At 46.1% G+C, this 22,433-nt stretch overlaps 1 protein-coding gene across 7 annotated transcripts in view; it reads left to right on the top strand.

Annotated features, from left to right (window-relative positions):
- Positions 1 to 22,433, top strand: part of ICAM5 (intercellular adhesion molecule 5) — a 375,719-nt gene that overhangs the window by 292,183 nt on the left and 61,103 nt on the right. For 6 of the 7 annotated variants that reach the window (XM_069231796.1, XM_069231797.1, XM_069231794.1 and 3 more), the window contains one exon: positions 930 to 1,172. The exons of the other annotated variant lie outside the window; for it this stretch is intronic. In XM_069231796.1, the coding sequence (XP_069087897.1) occupies positions 930 to 1,172 (243 nt within the window). The remainder of the gene's footprint in view (positions 1 to 929; positions 1,173 to 22,433) is intronic. 7 annotated transcript variants of the gene reach the window in all.

The raw sequence follows: 22,433 nt of genomic DNA, 5'->3' as shown, positions 1-22,433 counted from the left end.
GAAGCCATGTTTGTATGGGGTGGAGTAGGCTGGTATACACTCTGAAAAAACCCTGGTATCAACCAACTGCACTTAGGCATAAATTGTGAGGGCTGAGAGCATAAAGCCTGCAACGTGTTCATTAGTCGTCACTTAAAGTTGGGCAAAAATTTTCAGAAATTGTTTTCTGTGAATAGACGTGTTTTACATTGATCTTTTTTTTTAAATTACTTTTTACTAGCCTACTACTGACTTAGAGGCAATTTATATGTTGGCAGAGTGGGAACTCAGTTGCAATGGCAATGGAGTTGCTTCCTAATCAACACAGTGGTCTGCTCGCCTGAATTATGGGTGGGCGGGCCATAGGTCAGCTACGGATGTGACTACTCTGTCACTGCCATGGGCAAACTTCTCTGTTGGCCTGACAGAGTAAGGGCAGTCAGAGAATTGGCTATGTCTTTCCACCTAATTAGGATGGTGGACATTTAGCTGTTTTTTTTACCGTCCCTCACCACCAGGCAGACCTTGATGGGATGGCACTATAAAAAACATGACTCATGGCAATGGAGGCATTATCTGCTTTATTTTTCAAATGAAACTCTAATTCAGGATTTTCTTTTCGAAAATAAAAATAAATCAGTTTGGTGCAAGACTCCATCATGTTAACAAAGCCCTGCACAAAATGGCAGTAAGCATTGACAGGGACCACTGTGATGTTGGTTCCTGTCAATGCTCTAGAAATGACCACCAGCTTGGCAGTCATTTCTAAATTCGGTGGGAGGCATCCCTACCAGGGTCAAGAAGTGATTTACTCCATCACCCTCCCATACATATTGACTGCCCGCTGAGATATGTCAACCCCTTTCTTGAGTACAGCACCTCTACTTGTGGAAGAAAGCTTTATGAATCAGGACTAGATTGAGTAGAAATAACCTGTGTTGTTGATTTAGATCCACCTAAGTTCAATGACGCACTCTGTTTGAGCCTGCTGACGTGGACTGAAGGTTCTCTGACAACTTTCTCCTGTGAAGCCGATGGCAATCCGACCCCAAGCGTCAAATGCACCAAAGATGGCATAGACAAGCCAGTGAACCAGTGGCTCAAAATTTCAAGAAATGACTCTGGATTCTATCAGTGCATTGCAAGAAACAGTCACGGCTCTGATGTCTGGAATGTGGAAGTGATCGTTGAATGTAAGTCAGTGTTCTCCTTTATACTGTTACATTCATTAAACCCAACTATCCGTTGTGTCAGCAAAAAGCATGCACAAGTTGTGAAAGTGCTTTTGTTACTGCTCTAAGACTATAATTGTTTTTATTAACAAACTTATCTCATGAGACCTGTTTGAATATATTTATTTAAGTCTTTATTTATTTTTAAAGTGTTCTGTCTTGTAACATTTGGCCACCTCGCAAAGGTAGAAAGTTAAATGGAATTGAGCACAGTAAAAGAGAAAGAATATTCCTAAAAAATACTCTCATCCTAACCTTCACACGATGGCTTAAGGAAGATCAGGAGCTCCTTTCCTAAGGGTATTAAGACATTTTCCAGGGATTACTCGGGTTGGGAAGGGTTTTTTGGGCAAGCCAGTTTACTCTTGATAAGCGAAAACTACTTCTTTGAAGATGAACGTTATCAGGGCTTGTTTGAAGGTTAGTAGTCTGGTTTGGTTTCTCAAGTCTGGGATCAGGGTGTTCCAGAGTTACGTGTCCCATACTCTGTTAGGACCACCTTAAAATGCTTTTTCTGGTTCTGTCTGGTCTGATTTGGTCTTGTCAGGGTGATCAGATTCACATTGCATGATAAAAGGCTAATGTGGGGTGAGCAGCAGGGAATCTGTTTCTGAAGGTGTCTTCTGCTGTGGCACATAAGCACTTTGAAAGCTGTATATAGAAATGTAAATGTTTTTCTAGGGCAAGTGGGAGCCAGCGATGCTCTGTCAGGGCCAGGGACAACTGCGCCTATTTCTTTAGGTTGAACCAGAGTTTTAAAGCTTGGTTTTAGAGTCTCATGTGTGGGGGACTGCAAATTCAGCAATGCTGCAGAAATAGCACCAAGGTCGGCACCAGTAAATGTTGCATTTAACTAGCTCAGTGTAATTGAATTGGTGAATGAGGGGCTCTGACACTGACACCTTCTAAATCTGAGGGAGGAGATGTGGTCTAGTGGCTAAACTGCTGACTTTGGAATCTGGGAACATGGAATTGAATCCTATTAATTGATTGTAATATGTGTGATTTTTCGTAAATCAATTACTCTCCCTTACCTAAAAAAAAAAATATGTAACAAGCAGTAAATATATGCAATGTAGTTATGTACTTCCATGATTAAAATCTTCACTTGATATGCACAATTGTCTATCATCCCCAGTGGCATAGTAAAGAGGGAAATTTGTCCCAACACCTATTGGTTTTATGGTAAAAAAAAAAACCACTAATTTGGGAGATGTGGGCCCTCGCACCATGGAAACCAGTGCCTTGGCACCTGATGTACTACTGATAGCTGTGCTCCTGATCGGCTCCTAACACCCCCATAATGCACAGAGCTTTGTTATTTCCAGCTACTGCTACATACACAGGGACTCTTACCCTCTACTTGTCGGAGGGATGAGACAACTTCTACTCTGGGGCACTGACTTTGAGACTCTCTTCGTCTGAGGACCTCTGACTTGAGCAAGCAGTCTCCTAGTCTGAGGGTCTCACACACCACCTAGTCTGAGTAACTTGGCACCTCTTAGTTTTTGGAACTCTGATTCTAGCACCCTCCTCGCCTGAGCTGCTCGAAAGCCTCCTAGATCAAAGAGCTCTGACTCTTGCATTTGTTTAGTTAAAACCTAGAATGTGGAGGACAAGGGTTCCCTGTTTGCTTCAGAGACGCAGCTATCAGTTGTGCCACAGGCACCCCAATAACACGTGTCTTTTCTTATGCACCGCTGGAGCAGAAGGAACATTTTATTTTTTTGTACGATGCCTCACAGTGCCTTTTGTGTATCAGTGTACTGTTGTTTTTCTATATTTGGATGTTTTATTAAAAATTGTTTAAGCACAGCTTAAATTAACACACCAATCCCTCTATGTATGGGCTGGGAGGAATTCTGTCCCTGCCAGGTAAAAGCATGTAGAAGGAACTCTGGGCCAAATTTAAGAGGGCCTAGCGACAACTATCGCCACTTTAGCATAATTATTTTTACGATAATGCTAATGTGGTAATAGTGTGGTAAAAACACTGTGCCATATTTACAAAGTTGCTCAATGCACACATTGTGCCAGTTTGTAAACCCTTGCCACGTTATGCCTGCGCCAGGCATAATGTATGCAAGGGGGACGTTTCCCCATTAGGGGGCCCACAAAAATGTTGCAGTGGAATCTATAAGATTCCACTGCACCATTTTTTACACCTGCAAAGAGCAGGCTTTTAAAGGAGCCATACCATTATTTTTAATGGGCCTCTATGTACTTTGCAGGATTAGCACAAACATTTTTGGCGCTAATCCTGCAAAGTACAATAGAGTAAAAAATTATGACGCTATTGTCCCTAACCTGCACCATAGTGTGCCGAATGTTAAATACGGCACACATATGGAGGAGTTAGGGGGCGCAATCGGCGGCTAGAAAAGTGGCGCTTCACGACATGAAGCACCACTTTTTTAAATTCTGGGCCTCTGTCTTTACATGATAGAGGTTCATTTTCTAAGCGTTTGCTTGGACTAAAAAATGCCGCTTGTGTCCCGTCCTGGGCGTATATTGGCATCTCTTTGTCAGCTGTTTGCGCTGGATTCTGGCATAAAATCCCTGCATCTGCGTTGGGGAGGTGAAGATTGTCAGCAGGAAAATGTGCACAGACTGTCTTGCTGAACAAACACAAGCATAAGCCATATTTATACTTTAGCGTTGGACCCGTCCAGCTCCAAAGTTATGGAGTGTGCGTCATTTTCTGTACGTGAAAAACTTACCTTGCGCTAATGACATGCAAGGTAGGTGTTCCGATGCAAAAAATGACTTTAAGGCATGTGGGCCTTATTTATTCTCCAGCGTCTTTTTGACGCACAGGAGAAGGCGGGCCTTAAAACATGGCACCAAGCAGGATTTGCGCTGTTTATTAACGCATGGGTCAGGGCAGGCATTAAATTACCTGTGGGCTCATTTCCATGGTGGGAGACCATGGAAGCAGTCCACAGGTGCCCTTCCCTGCATTCAGGGACACCCCCTGCCACCCTCGCCAACCCCTGGAGGACACCCATGGATGGGGGGCCCATCCATGGTGAGTGCAGGTAAGTATATATTTGTATTTATTAAGTGGCATAGGGGGGCCTAACTTAGGTCCCCCTACATGCCACTGTGCCCAATGGCCATGCCCAGGGGACAAATGTCCCCTGGACATGGCCATTGGGCAGGGGGGTATGACTCCTGTCTTTGCTAAGACAGGAGTCATTTCCATGGGGTTGTGCGTCGAAAAATGGCACAAGTCAGGTTAGAGCCAATATTTTTGCCTCTAACCTGACTTGCACCATTCTTTGACGCACAACCCCCATTCTTCCCTCTGCCTCTGCTGCCCGGTTAGAGTCATTTATTTTGATGCTAACAGGGCCGCAGCGCCGGCTAACTTCATTCCATAAATAAGGCACCCGGCTGGCGCATTGGAATGGCGTTAGCCGGCGGTAAACGTTTTGACGCAAATCTGCCCTAGCGCTGATTTGCGTCAAAAAGTATAAATATGGGCCGAAATGTCTGAATTTTCCTTCCAGGATCTTAGGGTGAGGGATACCCAATGTGCGACGTGAAATTAAAATGTTTGAAAAGGCTTTAGGCGGCTTCCTTGTGGCCAAATCACAGTGTTCCCTTGAGCTTTTGTGTGAAGTACCCTCACGACATCCGCCTGGATGTGTTTTCAGTAAAACTGAACTTCTTCAAGTTTCATGAAGTCAGTCACGCCTGCTCATGAAAAAAAAACCTTGCTTAATCTGTCCATGTCAGCTCACTGCTTCGCTCTCACGCTCCCACACGCACTCTCACACGCACACTCTGCCTCTGTACCTCACTCGCTTTCTCTCCCCTTCTCTTGATTTTTCTCTTCTCTCTCTCTCTCTCTCCCTTTCTTTCTCTCTCAGTTTGTGCCTCTGCCTAAATCTTTCTCTAGAGTTTCTACATTTCAGTCTTTCTCGCTGATTGTATCTTACTTTCTTTTCCCTCTTTATTTATCTTTACATTTCCCTCTCTCCTCTACTTCTCTACTTTTCTAGGTCCCGCTCTTTCTGTTTCCCATTCTCTCTCACCTTCTCTCCATACCTTATTCCTTCTGTCAAATTAACGTTGCCTCAGTAAATCTCGTGCTCTGTCACTCTTTCTGTACTGTCTCTATGTTTTTCTCTTTGTCTCTCTGTTGGTCTCTGTCTCTCTCTGGAAATACCATTTCTGTATCTGCTTCTGTCTTTCCGTCTCGCTCTGTTTCTTTTACTCTTGCTGTCTCTGATTCTATCTTTGCACATTGTCGTTCCCCATTCCCCCCTCTCTTTCTGTCTCTGTCTTTTTCTTTGTCTTCTTTCCTCACTAAGGCTTCCCTCTGTATCCCCTCTCACTCAGCTCTCCCTATCAGTTCATTATAGTGATAGCGTGCCATTGCTGATTTGCTAGGCTACACATAATAAACACATTAAATTAATGAATGCAAACATTCTTGTCACTTTTCTATTCATTTACATGGAAACCAGTACCACTGCAATTTCTAGTATACAACGATTCGTGAAAAGATATCCCAGTACCAGAAATTGGTGTTCAAATGACTTGGGGTTTGATGTGCAAAGCAATTTTCCAGTCACAAAACCTGTGATTGGCATATTCACAGGATTTTCGACCCGAAATGACTTTTTGCTATCTACTAAACCTGTTTTGCGATTTCGGCAAGCATTCCCAATATTTAAAACAGGTTTACTCACTCGTTCCCTCCTAACTGAATTGCAATCAGAAGTATCCCTGGTTTGTAACCGCAGTGACTGTCACAGTCCATTGATAAGTTCAGGCTCTTCAAGGATATGGTAGCCCATTTTCAAATGGGAATCGGTCCCTGTTGGACACCTTCCCCTTTGGGAATCGTGGCGGCAACTGTGGTGAGAAGGAAGTGGTGGCCCCTGGGTCCTTCATTGGGTGCCCAAATGTGAACCTTTGTTTTGTTCTGTAGAAGCAGCATGTGGTTCTTTAAATTTCCTGCTTGGGAATGCAAATAGAAGGATGTGGTCTGCTGTTCCTTGCAAGCCACCATCTTTATGTTTGTAGCCCATCACGTTGGGTCGCAAATAGTGATCTGCTTAATTAATTTTCATTAGGCATGTTGCTCTGAGACCCCTATGAATGGAGATTTTACAATGTGACTTATAGAGGTCTCATCACAAAATCAGAGTCAGGTAGCATACAGTTGGTGCTCAGTTACACCCACTGTTTCTGGCCTGTCTCTTAGTACACCGGACCCATAGAGCTGTGCTCCCACGAGATGCAAGCTCCACTTCAATCTTAACTAAGACTTCCCGGATAGTAAACAAAGCTCATTTCAGGGAAAATCATGGAGGTGTTGACACTAATCCAGTTTTTAATATTCTCGACTCCTTTGAAACATTTGATTAATTGCTTTCAGCCTTTTTAGTGATAATACTGCACTCTGTCCTCCCCCGGAATTCCTAAACAAAATGAGTTTTCTCCTGGCACATTACTTAGGTCATTGGCATTTTCCCAAGTTACTGATTGTTTCTCAATCCCTGCCTGTCGCTGCCCCTCCAAGCCCACGTGGTATCATTCCATAGCCACCCCAGGGCCTGGCAGGCCATGTTGTTGTTTTAAAGAAAACAATATATTAATGCAGTGTATCTACACAAAGAAATAGAGATGAAGGACAGAAAAAAAGCCAGCGCAATTTAAACTTTTCATTTTTCTTCTCATTGTTATATGAAGACTCGGCCACTGGCTTTGAGCCACTCCGCTGCCTGCAGGCTTTTGCCATTGCCTCACCTAACCCGTTTTAAATGGTGGCTGGTGGCAAGTCTTTATTTACTTACCTTAGAGTTTCTGTCTTCAGGAGCTACTGCCATCATTCTTGACATGGGTATTTTCGGCGGGAGTTTTTGCTATTGAAATTTATATTTTCAGGGGGTGCTGTTGCTACTTTCATTTTGCAGTAGGGAAACTTCAGTAGGTGTTTGTTTGCCGATTTCATCCTAAAGTTCAGAGTTGTTTATTCTCTGCTTTTACCCTAGAGTTAGTTATCTAAACTACGTGCGTGTTTGGTAATTATTTACTTTAGAGTTTGAGGTTTTCAAACGATTTATTTTGTTGATTTCATTTTAAAGGTAGGTATTTTAGGAGATGTGTTTGCTAATTTCACCTTAGATCAAGTCTGTTTATCTCTTTGCTGAATTCAATGTAATGTAAGCTATCTGTGGTAACTGTTTGTTGATTTCTCCCAGAAGCCAGGTATTATCATGAGGTCTTTTCATATATTTTCGGATCCCACTAGGAATGCCTTCATGAGATACATGTTTACCCACCTTAACTCAGAATTAGCTTCTTTAGCCAAAATAGATTTGCTGATTTCATCTTAGAGTTAAGTATATGAAAGGATAATTTTTTGCTGATTTCACTCTACAGTTTATTATCTTTAGTAGATATTTGTTTGCTGATTTATCTCTACTTTTAGAAATATTCAGGAGATTACTGCTGACTTCATACAGGAGTTATATATTTTCAATAAGAGTTTGCTTGCTGATTTACTCTAGAGGTAGACTCTATGTGAGATGCACATTTACTAATTTCGCTCCAACGTTAGATGTCTTTAAGAGCGGATTGTTTGCTGTTTTCACTCTACAGTTGGGCATCTTCGTTAGATTTTTATTTCCTGATGTTATTTTAGTACTAGACATTTTCAGGAGGCGATCACTTACTGATTTCACTCTGGAGTTAGCCATCTGAGTGCTCACATCATGAAGGAGGTAGGATGCTATGTGAGCTATCTGGTTCCTGACTGCACTGTAAAGTCAAGTATTTTTGGGGTGCGTTCCTTAGCTGGATAAATCCGACAGCTGGCTATCTGCAGAGAATTTCCTGTTTGATGACTTCACAGCTAATTCAAATATTTCCAGAGGGAATCTGTTTGCTTTTTTCACAGCAGAGAGTGTTAAATTCAAGAGATGTCTGCTGATTTCTTTCCAGAGTTAGGAATCTTCAGGTGAGGCTTCTTTGTTGGTTTCACCCTAGTTTTTTTTTTTTAGGGAACTGCATGTGTGGGGATGTCTCCACACCAGCTGAGATGTTCAGGAGATGTTTCCTGATGTCTTTCTTGAATTATGCAGGGGTGGCTCCTCCGGAATTGCAAAGGACAGTTGCTCCCCTGGCCAGGAGATGAAAAATGAAACAATAGTTCCACTATCATTTTCTTTTTCATCTGCTTGCTCAGCCAGCAGTGCAGGGGAGGGATGGGGCTGGGCCATGGGAGGTGGGAGGAGAGGAGAGTGTACTAAGTGCGCATGTGTGTTTGGCCGGCCGTCTGAGGCCAGCCAAACACACATGCGCACCTAGGTTTCTCCAACCAAGCTGTATACACAGTTGAGCTGGAGAAACTGCACAGCCCCCAGGCTTGTATCTGAGCTGCAGTGCCTGCTGCTCAGAGCAATCCTGACCCTGCTTACATGCTATGTTTAGCATGTAAGCAGCACCAGGATTGCTGGGGTTCCTGTGCTGGTGTCCCAATGAATGCTGGGACAATACATGGAGGGAAGAGGAGCGCAAGGCAGCAGGACACGGAGACGGCAATAAGATAAAAAAAAAATCCCCTCCATCCCCTCCCCTTGACATTTGCGGCTTCCGCCGCTAGAAATATGTCTCACCAAGAGGTGCTGGTATACTGTTTCACCTTGTTGGGTATCTTCAAATGATTATTGTACACTGTTTTCACCCTAGAGTTAGGTATCCACATGAGATTGAATGTGTGCTTTAATGCCCTCATTTGCCTTATTAATACTATTTTTAGCACTGTTGTTATTATAATTGTATATGAGCTGTATTGTAAAAGGTACTGCCTATTCCTGGGATAAAAAAATTACATTATCTGCATATTCATGCATTTTTCTCATAGGCAAAATTCAAAGCCAACAGGTCTCGTTTTTTTTACTTATTAGCGTTGTCAATTCTTTTTACATAAGTTGTGCAACATTGAAAAAAAAGACCTACGATATGGCTATGTCATCCCCTAGGCTTGCACATGTGTGATGACATACGTGCACCCCACATACACCTAGGCCTAGGGAATGATGTGGTGACCATTTTGTTTGTTTATTTAATGCTCCAAGGTGATGTACACCAGTTGGATTTGTAAATAAATAAAAAAAATTATGTTGCATAAAAGTTCTTTTTACACTGCACAGCAAATGACAACAAGGCCCTCCAAAAAATGTAATTTTTTATAAAAAAAATGTAAAAGACCACAAGGGATTTGGGAAGCAATAAAGGAGTGGTTGGGTGTTCTGTAAAAAAGAAAGGGGAGTGGGTGATGAAGAATTGGAAGCACTTGACGCTGGGCCAATAAAGATGCCTTACATATTTTTTTTTTACTTTTGTCACATTTGATGTGCATTCAAAGACAAATGTCAGTTGTTACGCAGTTTTCTTAGAAATTGCTGCTTATGCTTTAAACATTGAACCTGGTCTTTTTTTCTTTGACTGCAAAACTAGAGGATTTTGTAAAGTAAAACTATGTGATAGTATTTATTGGTCACAAAGGAGTGTGAAAGGAAAGGCTGTAGGATAACGTGTTTCTTGTACACAACAAAATTTAAATACATGTAAGTGAACTGTGCTAATACGTCAAAATATATCTGCAACTAATAAAGAATACACTAAGCTAATTTATTTTGTAGTTCTGAACTGTGAAGGAAACAAGATTTGTAAAGGAGCAAAACAAATCAAGGCACTTTATTTGGCGATGTGCAAATGATAAATATTTGCTGAAACTGGATTTTCAAACATTATCTTTTGAGTGTTAGATAGTTTTATCGGTAAAACAGCACATCATTGCAAATTTAGCAGCCATGTCAATGGAAAAAGTGCGTCAGTAAATGACAGTGCTCGATCACACCATACTTTAATAATATATCTGTGACAGTGTGCTCCAAAATACACCATGAGCTACTTATCACACCCTTACCATTCTACTCAATGGACATGGCTCATTTGCTACTCTTGTTCTTTGTGTGATGCTTGGGTTTGTCAGTGATGTAATATGACTTCAGTGATGTAACATTAATGGTGGCACCCCCACTCTAACAATTATTCCAGCGCCACTGGCACATGAAGAAGAAAGCTAGAAAGCATATAGAGTGCTGACAGAAAAATAAAAACAGTAGTTCCCTGAATGTGAACAGTGGAAGTATACAAGTCATCCAATCGAAAAGATGGCGCAGAGGCTATGCTCCAGGGGAACAAAAACAAGAAGAGGAAGGCAAGCCATCCAACAAGGAGGGGCATATTTACAAGAAAGTGGTGCACCAGCTACTGTGTACCACTTTTCTTGCGCCCCTCTAACATCACCATGGTAGTGCCTTGTTTAAAATATGTACACCATGGCCCACAATAGCACAATAGCGTCAAAACTTTTGACGCTTTTGTGGCACATTGGTCAACTGGTGGCACTAGTCCAGCAATGCATGGGGAGGCCTATTGGAAACAATGAGAGCGTCACTTTAACCCCTGCCTTGGGCAGGCGTTACAAATGAGAGGAAAAATGGCGCAGTGAAATCTTGTAAATTTCAGTGCACCATTTTGCTGGGCCTCCTAATGGGGAAACACCCCCCCTTGCATACATTATGCCTGGTGTGTGCATAATGTGGCGCAAGGGGTTACAAAGGGGTGCAATGCTTGCATTCTCCACTTTGTAAATCTGGTGTGGGGAAAAGGCCTCCTTGACCCATCTTAGCGTTAAAAAAATGACGTTAGGGTGGCGCAAGGAGGCGCTAAGGGTTTGTAAATATGCCGAGAAGTGCATAAATGAGGGACAATAAAGACACCCAATGATAAGCAGTGGCAAAGCCTCCTTTATGACCCGATATGGCCAGCTCCTGATCATTAAGATTATGAGAGTTAGGCTGAGATTTCGTTTTACCTCTTTTCTGCACTTTTGCCTCTAGTAATGTTTATAGCAGGACTCTATGGGTTACAAATAAGGAGATATGCACTACTACTCTTCACTGCTTCACACACTTTCTCTTGCAAAACATTATGCATTTGGAATAAAGTGTGCTCCAGAAATCTGTGTGCACCCTGCAATTCATAGGTATGCGTGAAACGTTTAGTCCACGTTTTTGCTAAGGAGCTGGCGCCACCAAGTGGCCAGTAGAGAAACATAAAACCAGTAAGAAAGTAACTGCTTTACACTCTCACTTGAGCATCGTCTCAACAAGATTAACATTTACCTGGACTCATCATTCAAGACCAAAAGCTGTCATGAGTTATTAACACCCACAGTTCACTTTATATTCAAATGTTGTTGTAGGAACATTGACAAGCTTAACCGATTCTTAATGATAAAATCATAAAACACATTTAATTAGCTAATAGTTACTTACTACAATAATCAAAACACATCTAACCTAATACTATGGAATATTATGGTTTTCATTAAGAATAGATATACAAAGACAGAGACAGAAACCAATAAAGATGCTAACTATAATAAGTAACTGCCTTTTTTATATATTATTTAATACTTAATCTATTTCTAAGAATTGACAGTTTTGTCAGGTAACAGAAAAAGAAGTAGGTTAGGTGGGCACTCAAGATCACGCAGTTTGATCAAGTATAAAAAACTGGGACTAGGTGAATTAATTTATACCGTGCACTGCTACCTTGAGGTGCTGTGGTGTTCAAAGCATGAGTACCTAGATCCACATTTGGGGACAAGCCTTATCTTAAATTCCTTTTTAAAAGTAACATGATATGTCTCAGCTCTTAGGGCCAGATTTACAAGAAACTGGCGCAGTGCTGTGCCAAAATTTGCAGCGCCGCACTGTGCCAGCTCTGAAGTGCAGGGATGTGCTGTATTTACAAGAATACAGTGCACACCTGCATTTCCCCCTGCGCCAGTGCTAAATTAAGCAGCCTGCGCCAACGCAGGCATCCTTGCACCATAGTGCAAGGGTGTCTGCGTTGAGAGGTGTGATTGTTTATATGCAGGAAGGTGTCCCTTCCTGCACGTAAACAATCAATAATGGCAAAAAACTAGAAGGAATAAAAGTATTCCTCCTCGTTGTGCCATGCTAATGCCATCCCATGGGTGGTGTTAGATTTTGGCACTGCCTCAGATTTACAAATTCATGTAAATCTGTGGCAGTGTCAAAAGCAATAGGTGTTATGGTGGGACGCCCACTGAAATACCCATTACATGCCCCTCTGACACCGAAAACTGCATCGGAGGGGCCCATATTTACAAGGAGGCGTAAAGCCACAAAAAGTAGCGTTACACCTCCTTGTAAATATGGAGAAGTGGTTAGCACCACCGGAGCGTCGCAAAAAGTGATGCACCGGTGGAACTAGGGCCTTGTAAATCTGGCCCTTAATCCTATAGGCAGGGCATCCAATTATTTGTGCAAGGATGCTATACAAATGGCGCCAGCACTGCACCTTTTAAAAATAGTCACAACAGCCAAGTGTGCTGCTGGGGAGGTGAGTCTCCGGGGTGGTTGATAGAGTCCAAATTTTGCTTGTAAGTACGCAGGTCCTCACTGTAGCAGGACACGATGAGTGATGCATGCGTTTTGTTTTAATTAAAATCCTTTTTAATGGGGAGCCAATGAAGATCAAGACCAGATACTCTGAAAACCAGGGTGACATCGGTCCTTTTCAGTAAAAATAGCAAAGTCTGTATTTCCAATTTTTTTAGAACAACTGAAATGTGGCCAGCATACATTTAGGGAGTCCCAAAAATATGCCATGGCAAGAAGTCCTGTCTTGAAAAAATGATGGTTGCTGTTTTTTGGCAAGCAACAGACAGCAGTGGACATATTTTCGCAGGCATCCTTAGGTAATAAAGACAGAAAGAAGTGATCCTGTTGGTGTGCCATCTAAATATTATCAATAATGACACCAAGGCCCATATTTAAACTTTTTCACACAAAACTGTGCTAACGCAGTTTTGCATGAAAAAATTTGCTGCTGGCTAGCACCATTCCAGAGCACCAGCTGGGCGCCATATTTAAGGAATAAATGGTGCAAGCCGGCTCTAGGGGCGGGCTAACGTCAAGGAAAATGACGTTAGCCGGGTGGGGTTGGCGGTATGGGGAAGGGGGGTTTGCACTGAAAAATGATGTTAGGCTGGTTAGAGTGAAAAAAATTACTAACCAGCCTAACGTAATTTCTCAACAAAAAACCTACCATACCACATGACTCTTGTCTTAGAAAAGACATGAGTCATGTCCACCACCCCAATGGCCAGCACAGGGGACAAGGGTCCCCTGGGCATGGCCATTGCACTCGGTGCCATGTAGGGGGGCCCATTTCAGGGCCCCCAATGGCACTTTTAAAAATTAAACCAAATACTTACCTCTACTTACCTATACTTACCTGGGATGAGGTCCTCCATCCCCCGGTGTTCCTCTCGTGTGGGTTGGGGTGTTCCTGGGGCAGGAACCTGTGGGCTCTTTCCATAGTGTTTGACCATGGGAATAGGCCCTCAGGTCCCCTAACGCCTGCCCTGACCGAGGCATTAAATAATGGCGCTAAGCAAGCTTAGCGCCATTATTTAGGCCCACCTCCCTCCCGTGCACCATTATTGCACGGGAGGATAAATGAGGAGCTAGGGCCTTAGAGTCATTTTTGCCTGAGAACGCCTACCTTGCATCTCATTGATGCAAGGTAGTTTTCTGCAGGCAAAAAATGACTTTAACTCCAATATTTTGACGTTAGACTAGGTTAGGTTTGCGCTGAATTAGTGTAAAAACAAATGCCACGAATTCAGCGCAAACAGAATATAAATCTGGGCCCAAGATTGTTTGCCTCTGTTATGAGAAAAGATGAGGTTCTAAACTGCACAGGCCAACAATCCGTGGCCCACACTTCTGGAGAGTATCCCATTTATGAGACATCAGTTTATTTTCAGGCATTCATAAGTCCACCATGTCTGTCAAACAGGATTCAAACTCTACTTCTTTCAGGCGAGAGGCCTTCTGAGTGTCACCTCCATAAGTCTTAAGGGTGAAGGCAAAAGATTAAAGTAAATGGGCCAGGGGAGTGCTGTAGATGTTAAACAGTGGCAGACTTCATGGTGATCCCTGAGGTACCCCCTGCTTTACTACAAATGTACACTGAGAGAAAGACATTTTCTCAGCTTGACTTTTGTGATCCATCTAGTACCTAGTCCAAGCCAATGCACTGCCTCCAGTGTCTTCCTGATGTAGTTTTAGTAGCAGGTTGTCATGCGAAGTTGCCTAAGGTATCATAGAGATCTAATAAATTGGAAACTGCTGTGTCACCTTCGCCAAACATCCAACGTATGGCATCACTAATAGACAGGAGCGCCGTTTCTGTTCTGTGTCTAAACCTTGATTGTTCTGGGTCGTAAAGTTCTCTTTTATTAATAAAATGGGACAAAATCGAAGACATTTCAGAATTTGAATTGTGACTGGAAGTAGTAAAATAGGGAGATAGTTACTCCATACCTTAGCGTCAGCTGTAGGTTTCTTTAAATGAGAAGTAACCATTAGCTTTTTCGAACCCGAGAACCTATCGCTGATGATAAGTATGCATTGAAAATGGGGACAGGACGGAAGAGAATGTCTAGATGCTCGATGTAAAATCCATCAACGATAGATTTCCAGAGGGGAAACAGATTTTCCTAAGGAGAGCAACGATATTGTCTCCTAGGGGCTCAGGGAAGAGAACTCAGACAAGCATATTTCTGAGGACTTAACTATGCTCCATTTGACACAGGCCTCAAGATAAGAATTAAAAGAGGATTTTACGGTAAAGGTCTGGAAAACAGTTGGAATGTTAATCAAGAAAAAAATCTGTTATAGAATCGTACTGTTCCTGTTGAAAAGGACGAGATTTCTTGGCTCCAGTAGGAATTGTCTATGATTCGACACTTCTAAACAGTTCTAATCTCTATGTGAATTTGAGGCATTTTGGGGCATATTTAAGAGCCCATTGCACCATTCTAATGCCACATTAGTGTCATTTCTTTATGCCAATGTGGCATTAGAAGGCCAAAAACGCTGGGCCATATTTATAAAGTGCCGCAATGCATGCATTGCGCCACTTTGTAACCCTTTGCGCTACATTATGCCTGCAACAGGTACAATGTATGCAAAGGGGACATTTCCCCATTAGGGGAGCCAAAAAAATGGTGCAAAGAAATATAACAGATTTCTTTTTGTCACTTTTTTTTTGGCACTTTTAACGCCTGCTCAGAGCAGGCATTAAAAGGAGGATTCCACTGGTTACAATGGGCTTCTGTGTACTTTGCAGGATCCTGCAACGTGCCGGACTAGAGTAAAAAATTCTGATGCTAGTCCCCTAACTATCACCATGGTGCGCTGTATTTTAAATATGGTGCCCACATGGTGGCGTTGTGGGGGCGCAACAAAATAGGCCCCTTGTTATTTTAGTTGCATAATAATACACTTTGGCCTTCACGATTTTATAGAATTGGAGCTATGTAGAGTACGTCCGTCTCTCTTCAGCTTATTGCCCCCTTCATCAGACACGTAATCTTTTTTTAGTGCAAATTTTGCTTTACAAGATCCTCTGAAAACCAAGGGGCTGATGGTTGTACGGTAAGAAGTTACTCACTTCAGTGGAGAGAATGCGGCTGGCTTAACAGGGTACTTCCAGTTGACAGATGAGGCATCACACCACATCTCCTGTTTTAGACAATGTTTTAGAGGCTTCCACAAGTTTCATTGGTGTTTAAAGACATTTACCTACTTATTCATTTACCAGAGACGGGGTGCGACCACTTCCTCTGGAGGCCTCAGACCTTCTAACAGATCTAGTGCCAGGAAATATCTGACAGGTGAGGGTCGGACTGGGACACAAAATAGGCGGGGGCATGGTGAGTACAGCCGCCTAGCACACAGGGGAGGGGTGAGGAAAAAGGGAGTGACACACACACGCAAGACGCAACACCACCACCCACAACACCATACACACAAGCAGATGCAGTAACATAATACATTGGCCCGTACCCCTCAGGAATAATGCAAGGACAACTAAAATAGATTAAAGTGAGTGTAATAAGACAAATATAGTAGGAATACGTTCATCCAAATCAAAAAGTATATGCATATTTACAAATCAAGGGACACAGCCCAGTCCTCAATGTTCGTGTGCCACAGGGCCATATCACAAAGTCCAAGGCCCCATCTCACTCCATCAACAACATGGAGAGAACACTGCAGGGGCATCAGGTCGAAAATAGCCAGGCAACTCAGGGGGAAGGGGAATGGGGGTGCACCTCAGCCGGAAGATGGTACGACGCCACTGGTCCTGGAGAGGGCAACATGCCCATTACTCTGTCCTGGGGAGTGCAAGGCCACAGTCTCTCAAGTGGGTGACTTGCCCACTGGCTCTGGAGGGGGCAACGTGCCCATTACTTGGTCCTGGGGAGTGCAAGGCCACAGTCTCTCAAGTGGATGGCTTGCCCACTGTCCCTGGAGGGGGCAACATGCCCATTACTTGGTCCTGGGGAGTGCAAGGCCACAGTCTCTCAAGTGGATGTCTTCTCCGCTGGTTCTGGAGGGGGCATCGTGCCCAGTGAGCTTCATCCTGGGGAGGATGGGGTGAGTGGATGTCTTCTCCACTGGTTCTGAAGGGGGCATCGTGCCCAGTGAGATTTATCCTGGGTAGGATGGGGTGAGTGGATGGCATCTCCACTGGCCCTGGAGGGGGCATTGTGCCCTGTGATGCAGGTCTTGGGAAGTGCAAGGTCACAGTCTGTCACCTGGGTGTCAGACCCACAGGATTGTCAGGGGCCAGGCCGCACAATAGCCCATGAATGCAGAACTACACACTGTCCGCCGGTGGTGACAGCTGTTCAGTGGTGGCAGTGGTGGTGCTGCTGGTGTTGGGGGAGGCTCCAGCCCATCCTCTGCAGCCTCGAATGGCTGCCCACTGGGACTGCTGCTGTTGATGGTGGTGCTGCTGGCAGTGGTGCTGCTGGCGATGGTGAATGGGGGAGGCTCCAGCCTATCCCCTTCAGCCTTGGATGGCTGCCCACTGGGACTGCTGCTGTAGTTGGTGCTGGTGGCGGTGCTGCGGGTGGTGGTGGGAGGAGGCTCCAGCCCATCCCCGGCAGCCTCGGATCGCTGCCCACTGGGACTGCTGCTGGTGGTGGTGCTGGTGGCGGTGATGCTGCTGGTGGTGGGGGGAGTCTCCAGCCCATCCCCTGCAGCCTCGGATGGCTGCACTACCATGGTTGGTGGTGGGGGCTCTGACTGAGTCCCAGCACCAGGCACCTTGCCCTTCCTGCAAGCAACTAGGGCTGGCTCCTTGCCCTTCCTTCCTGCAGCTGGGGCTGGCTCCTTGCCCTTCCTTCCTGCGGCTGGGGCTGGCTCCTTGCCCTTCATTCCTGTAGCTGGGGCTGGCTCCTTGCCCTTCCTTGAAGCACTTGGGACAGGCACCCTTTCTATCTGGCGGCTGGTGGCCAGGATCCTTTACCACCTGGAGTTGCTAGGGACACTACTGTGCCATGGACTGAGTGGCTGAGGTGCTTGTCTTGATTTTGACCACCCTGGCCGGATGTGAGGGACGGGGGGAGGGAAGAGGTCAAAGGTGAAGAGGAAAAGCTTCTTAGGTACATTGGGGCGGGAAGAGGGAGATGGTTTGGGAGTGGAGGAAGAGGGAGTGGTTGTAAGAGGTGTCAGTCTGCTGTGTTTGGGAGCAGGTGCATGGTCTGGATGCTGTTCTGAGGTGGATGGCTGTTGGGTGTCTGAGTGCTTGCGTCTGTGTACTTTGGGAGGAGGGGGCACAGACACAGTGGGAGAGGACACAGGGGACGTGTGCATGGATGTGGGGTGGTGACTGCCAGTGAGGGTGTGTACTGATAGGTGTTCTTGTGATGGTAATGGATGAGGATGTAGTGCATGCAAGTGTGAGTGTAGATGCTACTGGGTTGAAGGTGGAGGAGGAGGGGGCCGCAGTGGAGGCAGTGGATGTTGGTATGTCTGCATCTGGATGGTGTTTGTGTGAGTACCTGTGGAATGAAGTGTGGTGCTTGTGCTTGCCATGTCCACTCTTGTGTGTTGTTCTGGATGCCTGCTTGTCTGCCTGTGTGCTTGACATAGGTTGGGGTTGAGGGGAATGGGATTGGGTGGATGAAGTTGGAGGGTGGAAACAGGGACAATGGCTGTCATCAGAGAGGAGGCCAGAGCCTGGATTGATCTCTGTTGGGCCGCCAAGCCAGTGTGAATGCCCTCCAGAAATGCATTGGACTGTTGCATTTGGGCTGCCAGCCACTGGATGGCATTCACAATGGTTGACTGCTCAACAGAGATGGATCGCAGGAGGTCAATAGCCTCCTCACTCAGGGCAGCAGGGCTAACTGTGGCAGGGCCTGAGGTGCCTGGGGCAAAGGAGATGCCCACCCTCCTGGGTGAGCGGGCACTGGAAACTCACTGAGGGGCTGCTGGGAGGGCAGTGCTGGTACGGGATGGTGGCTATACCTGTTGCTGGGGTGGCCACAGAGGTGTCCGCCACCACCAGGTGGCTTCCATCAGAGGAGGTACCCGTGTCTGAACTGTCCCCTCCTGTCTCCGCCGTGGTGCCCCCCATGCCCTCCGTCACCCTGGTGCCCTCACCGATGGCGGATTCAGCCTCCTGGGTCACGTGGGATGCAGCTCCCTCCATCGCCTGTACCTCTGCTCCTCTGCCAGATGATGCTAATGCACATAAGGAAAGGGTGACAAAACAAAAAGGGGGCGGGAAGAGACAAAGGATACACTTGGTCAGTGGCGGCACCAACACCACCATTGGCGTACACAACACATTCACACACAGGGACTACGCATTAGGCAATGCACTACCAGTCACAATGCTAGTCACCAGCCCATGGATAGGGACACCTAATTCCAATTGCAGCATACCTGAGACCCACAGACACCTGTCCAGTAGTGGATGCCTACTAGCTTGGTTGGAGGACCTTCACATCAGAACCCTGCCCAACATGGGACCCACTCTGCAATGTCAGGCCTGGTCTAGGGGCAGCCACAAGGCCCCCACCCCACCCGGATACCACCACACCAGGCGTAAGTTGTAATGAAGGACACTGTACTCACCCCCTTGTTGCTGCTGTGCTGCCCCCAAGCGCTGATCTCGCTCCGGATAGGCCACCGCCAGTGTGCGGGCCATCAGGGGGGTCAGGGTTTGACGGGCAACCCTTCCACATTGGGAGGCCATCCCTAGCTGGGCCTCTGCTGTCTTCCGTGTCCAGAGTCTCAGGTCCTCCCACCGTTTCTGACAGTGGGTGCTCCACCCGCCGTAGACCCCCAGGGTCTGCACGTCCTTGGCAAAGGCACGCCTCATACCCTTCTTTTGATGGCGCTGACCTGCAGGGAAATACACACAGGGCAAGGTATTAGTCTTACCGTCCTGCCTGTTACACTTATGGCTCACCATGCCCATTCCCATCCCCATTAGCACATAAATGCCCCAACATACATGCTGGCCAGGGCCCATCCACCAACCCCCCCTACACGAGGCCTTCACACACAGCACTCCATGCGTTCATGCCCCATGCATCGTACACACGGTGTACTCACCTGTTGGTCTGGAGGCCCATACAGCAGTCGGTACTGGGGTAGGACCTCATCCACCAGTTACTCCAACTCCATCGAGGTGAAGGCAGGGGCGCTTTCCCAAGTCACACGAGCCATGGTCAGTTCCAGACACAGGTCACAGCAGCACATGCAGTGTATGTCATCTCCTGTTGAAGGTCAGGTAGTGAGGTCAGGTGCGTACCGTCACCGCCGGCGTACATCACCATTGGCCTCTGTACCCCATAGGACCCAATGATAACCAATGAGGAGTTGCACAGCGGTTCTCGACCACCTCCCGCAACGGTGCACAACGTCAGCGGAATTACCTCACGTCCACCATACTGGACAGGCGGGCCCCATTTTAAGGGGGGGGCAGGCCATGGATCATAACTGTGTCACAGTACAAAATTTCACATTCTGGACCTATAACACCAAAATATTGAAACAATCACAATATGCATTTAACTGTAGTGGTTACAATGTACAGATAATGACCAGCTGCTCACTCTTTTGCCACATAGATTGCAACCGCTGCAGATGAATAGGAGATGGAGACATACCCCTGTGTACAGACCCCTGGTGGACTTGGTAACAGTGGAGGACAGGCACATTATCCTCACCTATAGACTTGACAGGGCCACAATCACTGAGCTGTGTGCCCAATTGGAGCCTGACCTAATAGCTGCTATCCGTCACCCCAACGGGATCCCCCCCTCTTGTACAAGTCCGAGCTGTACTCCATTTCCTGGCAACAGGTTCTTTCCAAGTGACAGTGGGCTTGTCAGCAGGAATGTCACAGCCAATGTTCTCAATAGTGCTGACCCGAATGTTGTCTGCCCTGATTAAACACGTGCAGCTACATCGTTTTTCCACAGGTGTGGGATTTGTGCACAGTGAAAGCTGACTTCTATGAAATGGGACATATCCCCAACATCACTGGGGCAATTGATGGAACACATATTGCATTTGTCCCCCCCCCCCAGGCAGAATGAACAGGTGTTCAGAAATCGAAAGAATTTTCACTCCTTGAATGTCTAGATGGTGTGCCTGGTGGACCAGTACATCTCCCACGTCAATGCAAAGTATCCTGGGTCTGTGCATGATGCCTTTATCCTGAGGAATAGCAGCATCCCAAATGTGAAAGCCCAACTCCAGAGGCACCGGATGTGGCTAATAAGTGAGCCCTGGTTCCCACCCAGTAGATGTTGGTGTATGGGTATGGCGTGGGCCATATGGTATAGTGTGTGGTTAAATGTTGTCCCTCGATATTTGCAGGTGACTCTGGTTACCCCAACCTCTAATGACTACTGACCCCTGTGAGGAATCCCAGTACAAGGGCAGAGGAGCGTTACAATGAGGCACATGGGCGAACAAGAAGGATAATAGAAAGGACATTCGGCCTCCTGAAGGCCAGGTTTTGGTGCCTACATCTAACAGGTGGATCCCTGTGCTACTCACCCAAGAAGGTCTGCCAGATCATCGTGGCATGCTGTATGTTGCACAACCTTGCCTTGCACCGCCATGAGCCTTTTCTACAGGAGGAGGAGGATGGAGATGGCTGTGTGGCAGCCGGGGACCCTGTGGACAGTGAAGATGAGGCAGAGGATGAGGATGAGGACAACAGAAGTGCATTCATTCGACAATACTTCCAATGACACACAGGTAAGACATGGTTATTTCACATTTCATTTACAGTTTGATGTGTGACATTGTCACTGGCAGGCTGTGCATTCCAACTTCTATGCCCACTCACTGTACCCTTTGGCATCTCTGTTTGCAGATGTTGATGCTCCACTATTGTTCCTGGTGTGTTCAGTGCAGCCAACTACAGGTCTCTCCCATGTAAACATTACTGTACAGTTGAATTGCAATGTTTGAACCTTGTTAAACAAATACATTTTGAAATCATTTGACATTCACCATACTTGTATTTTTTCAAAGTGTGTTTATTGCAGTGCTCTGAAGAAGAGGGAGTAGTGCAATGGGCTGGGGTGATGATGGAGGAAAGTCCAGGTTAGAGTCCATTCTATTCGTATCACAGCATTGTCCAAGGGGGCATAGGAAGGGAAGCAATGGCAGTTTAAGGTGGACGGGTGACAGAGTGGGACACCAGGGTGACAATCAGGAGAGTCTTATTTCCTGGCGGGGTCTTGGCAATAGTCTCTGGCTTCTGCCTGGATTGCAGGGAACGTTTGTGGGGGTGGTTCTCCTTCTGCAGGGGAAGGGGTGCTGGTGGCCTGTTGGTCCTGTGGCGGGGCCTCCTGTCTACTAGCGGCTACGTAGGTGGAGGGCTGTTCAGTGTTCTGGCAGTGACAGGGGCCCGCTGGTGTACCACTGCCTCCCTCATACTGTTGGCCATGGCTGCCACCACCCTTGCAATGGAGACCAGGGTGGTGTTAATGGCTTTGAAGTCCTCCCTGATCCGCAGGTACTGTCCCTCCTGCAGCCTCTTGTTCTCCTGCAACTTGTCCAGGATCTGGCCCAGCGTATCCTGGGAATGTTGGTATGCGCCCAGGATTGTGGTGAGTGCCTCCTGGAGGGTTGGTTCCCTGGGCCTGTCCTCCCCCTGTCACACAGCAGTACTCCCAGTGTCCCTGTTGTCCTGTGCCTCTGTCCCTGAACCGTGTGCCCACTGCCACTGACCCCAGGTCCCTGATTGTCCTGGGTTTATGGT

Source organism: Pleurodeles waltl, chromosome 4_2, assembly GCF_031143425.1.
Source record: "Pleurodeles waltl isolate 20211129_DDA chromosome 4_2, aPleWal1.hap1.20221129, whole genome shotgun sequence".
Classification (NCBI taxonomy): Eukaryota; Metazoa; Chordata; class Amphibia; order Caudata; family Salamandridae; genus Pleurodeles; species Pleurodeles waltl.
The sequence above is the reverse complement of the archived record's forward strand: the minus strand, read 5'-3'. Positions and strand labels throughout refer to the sequence as shown.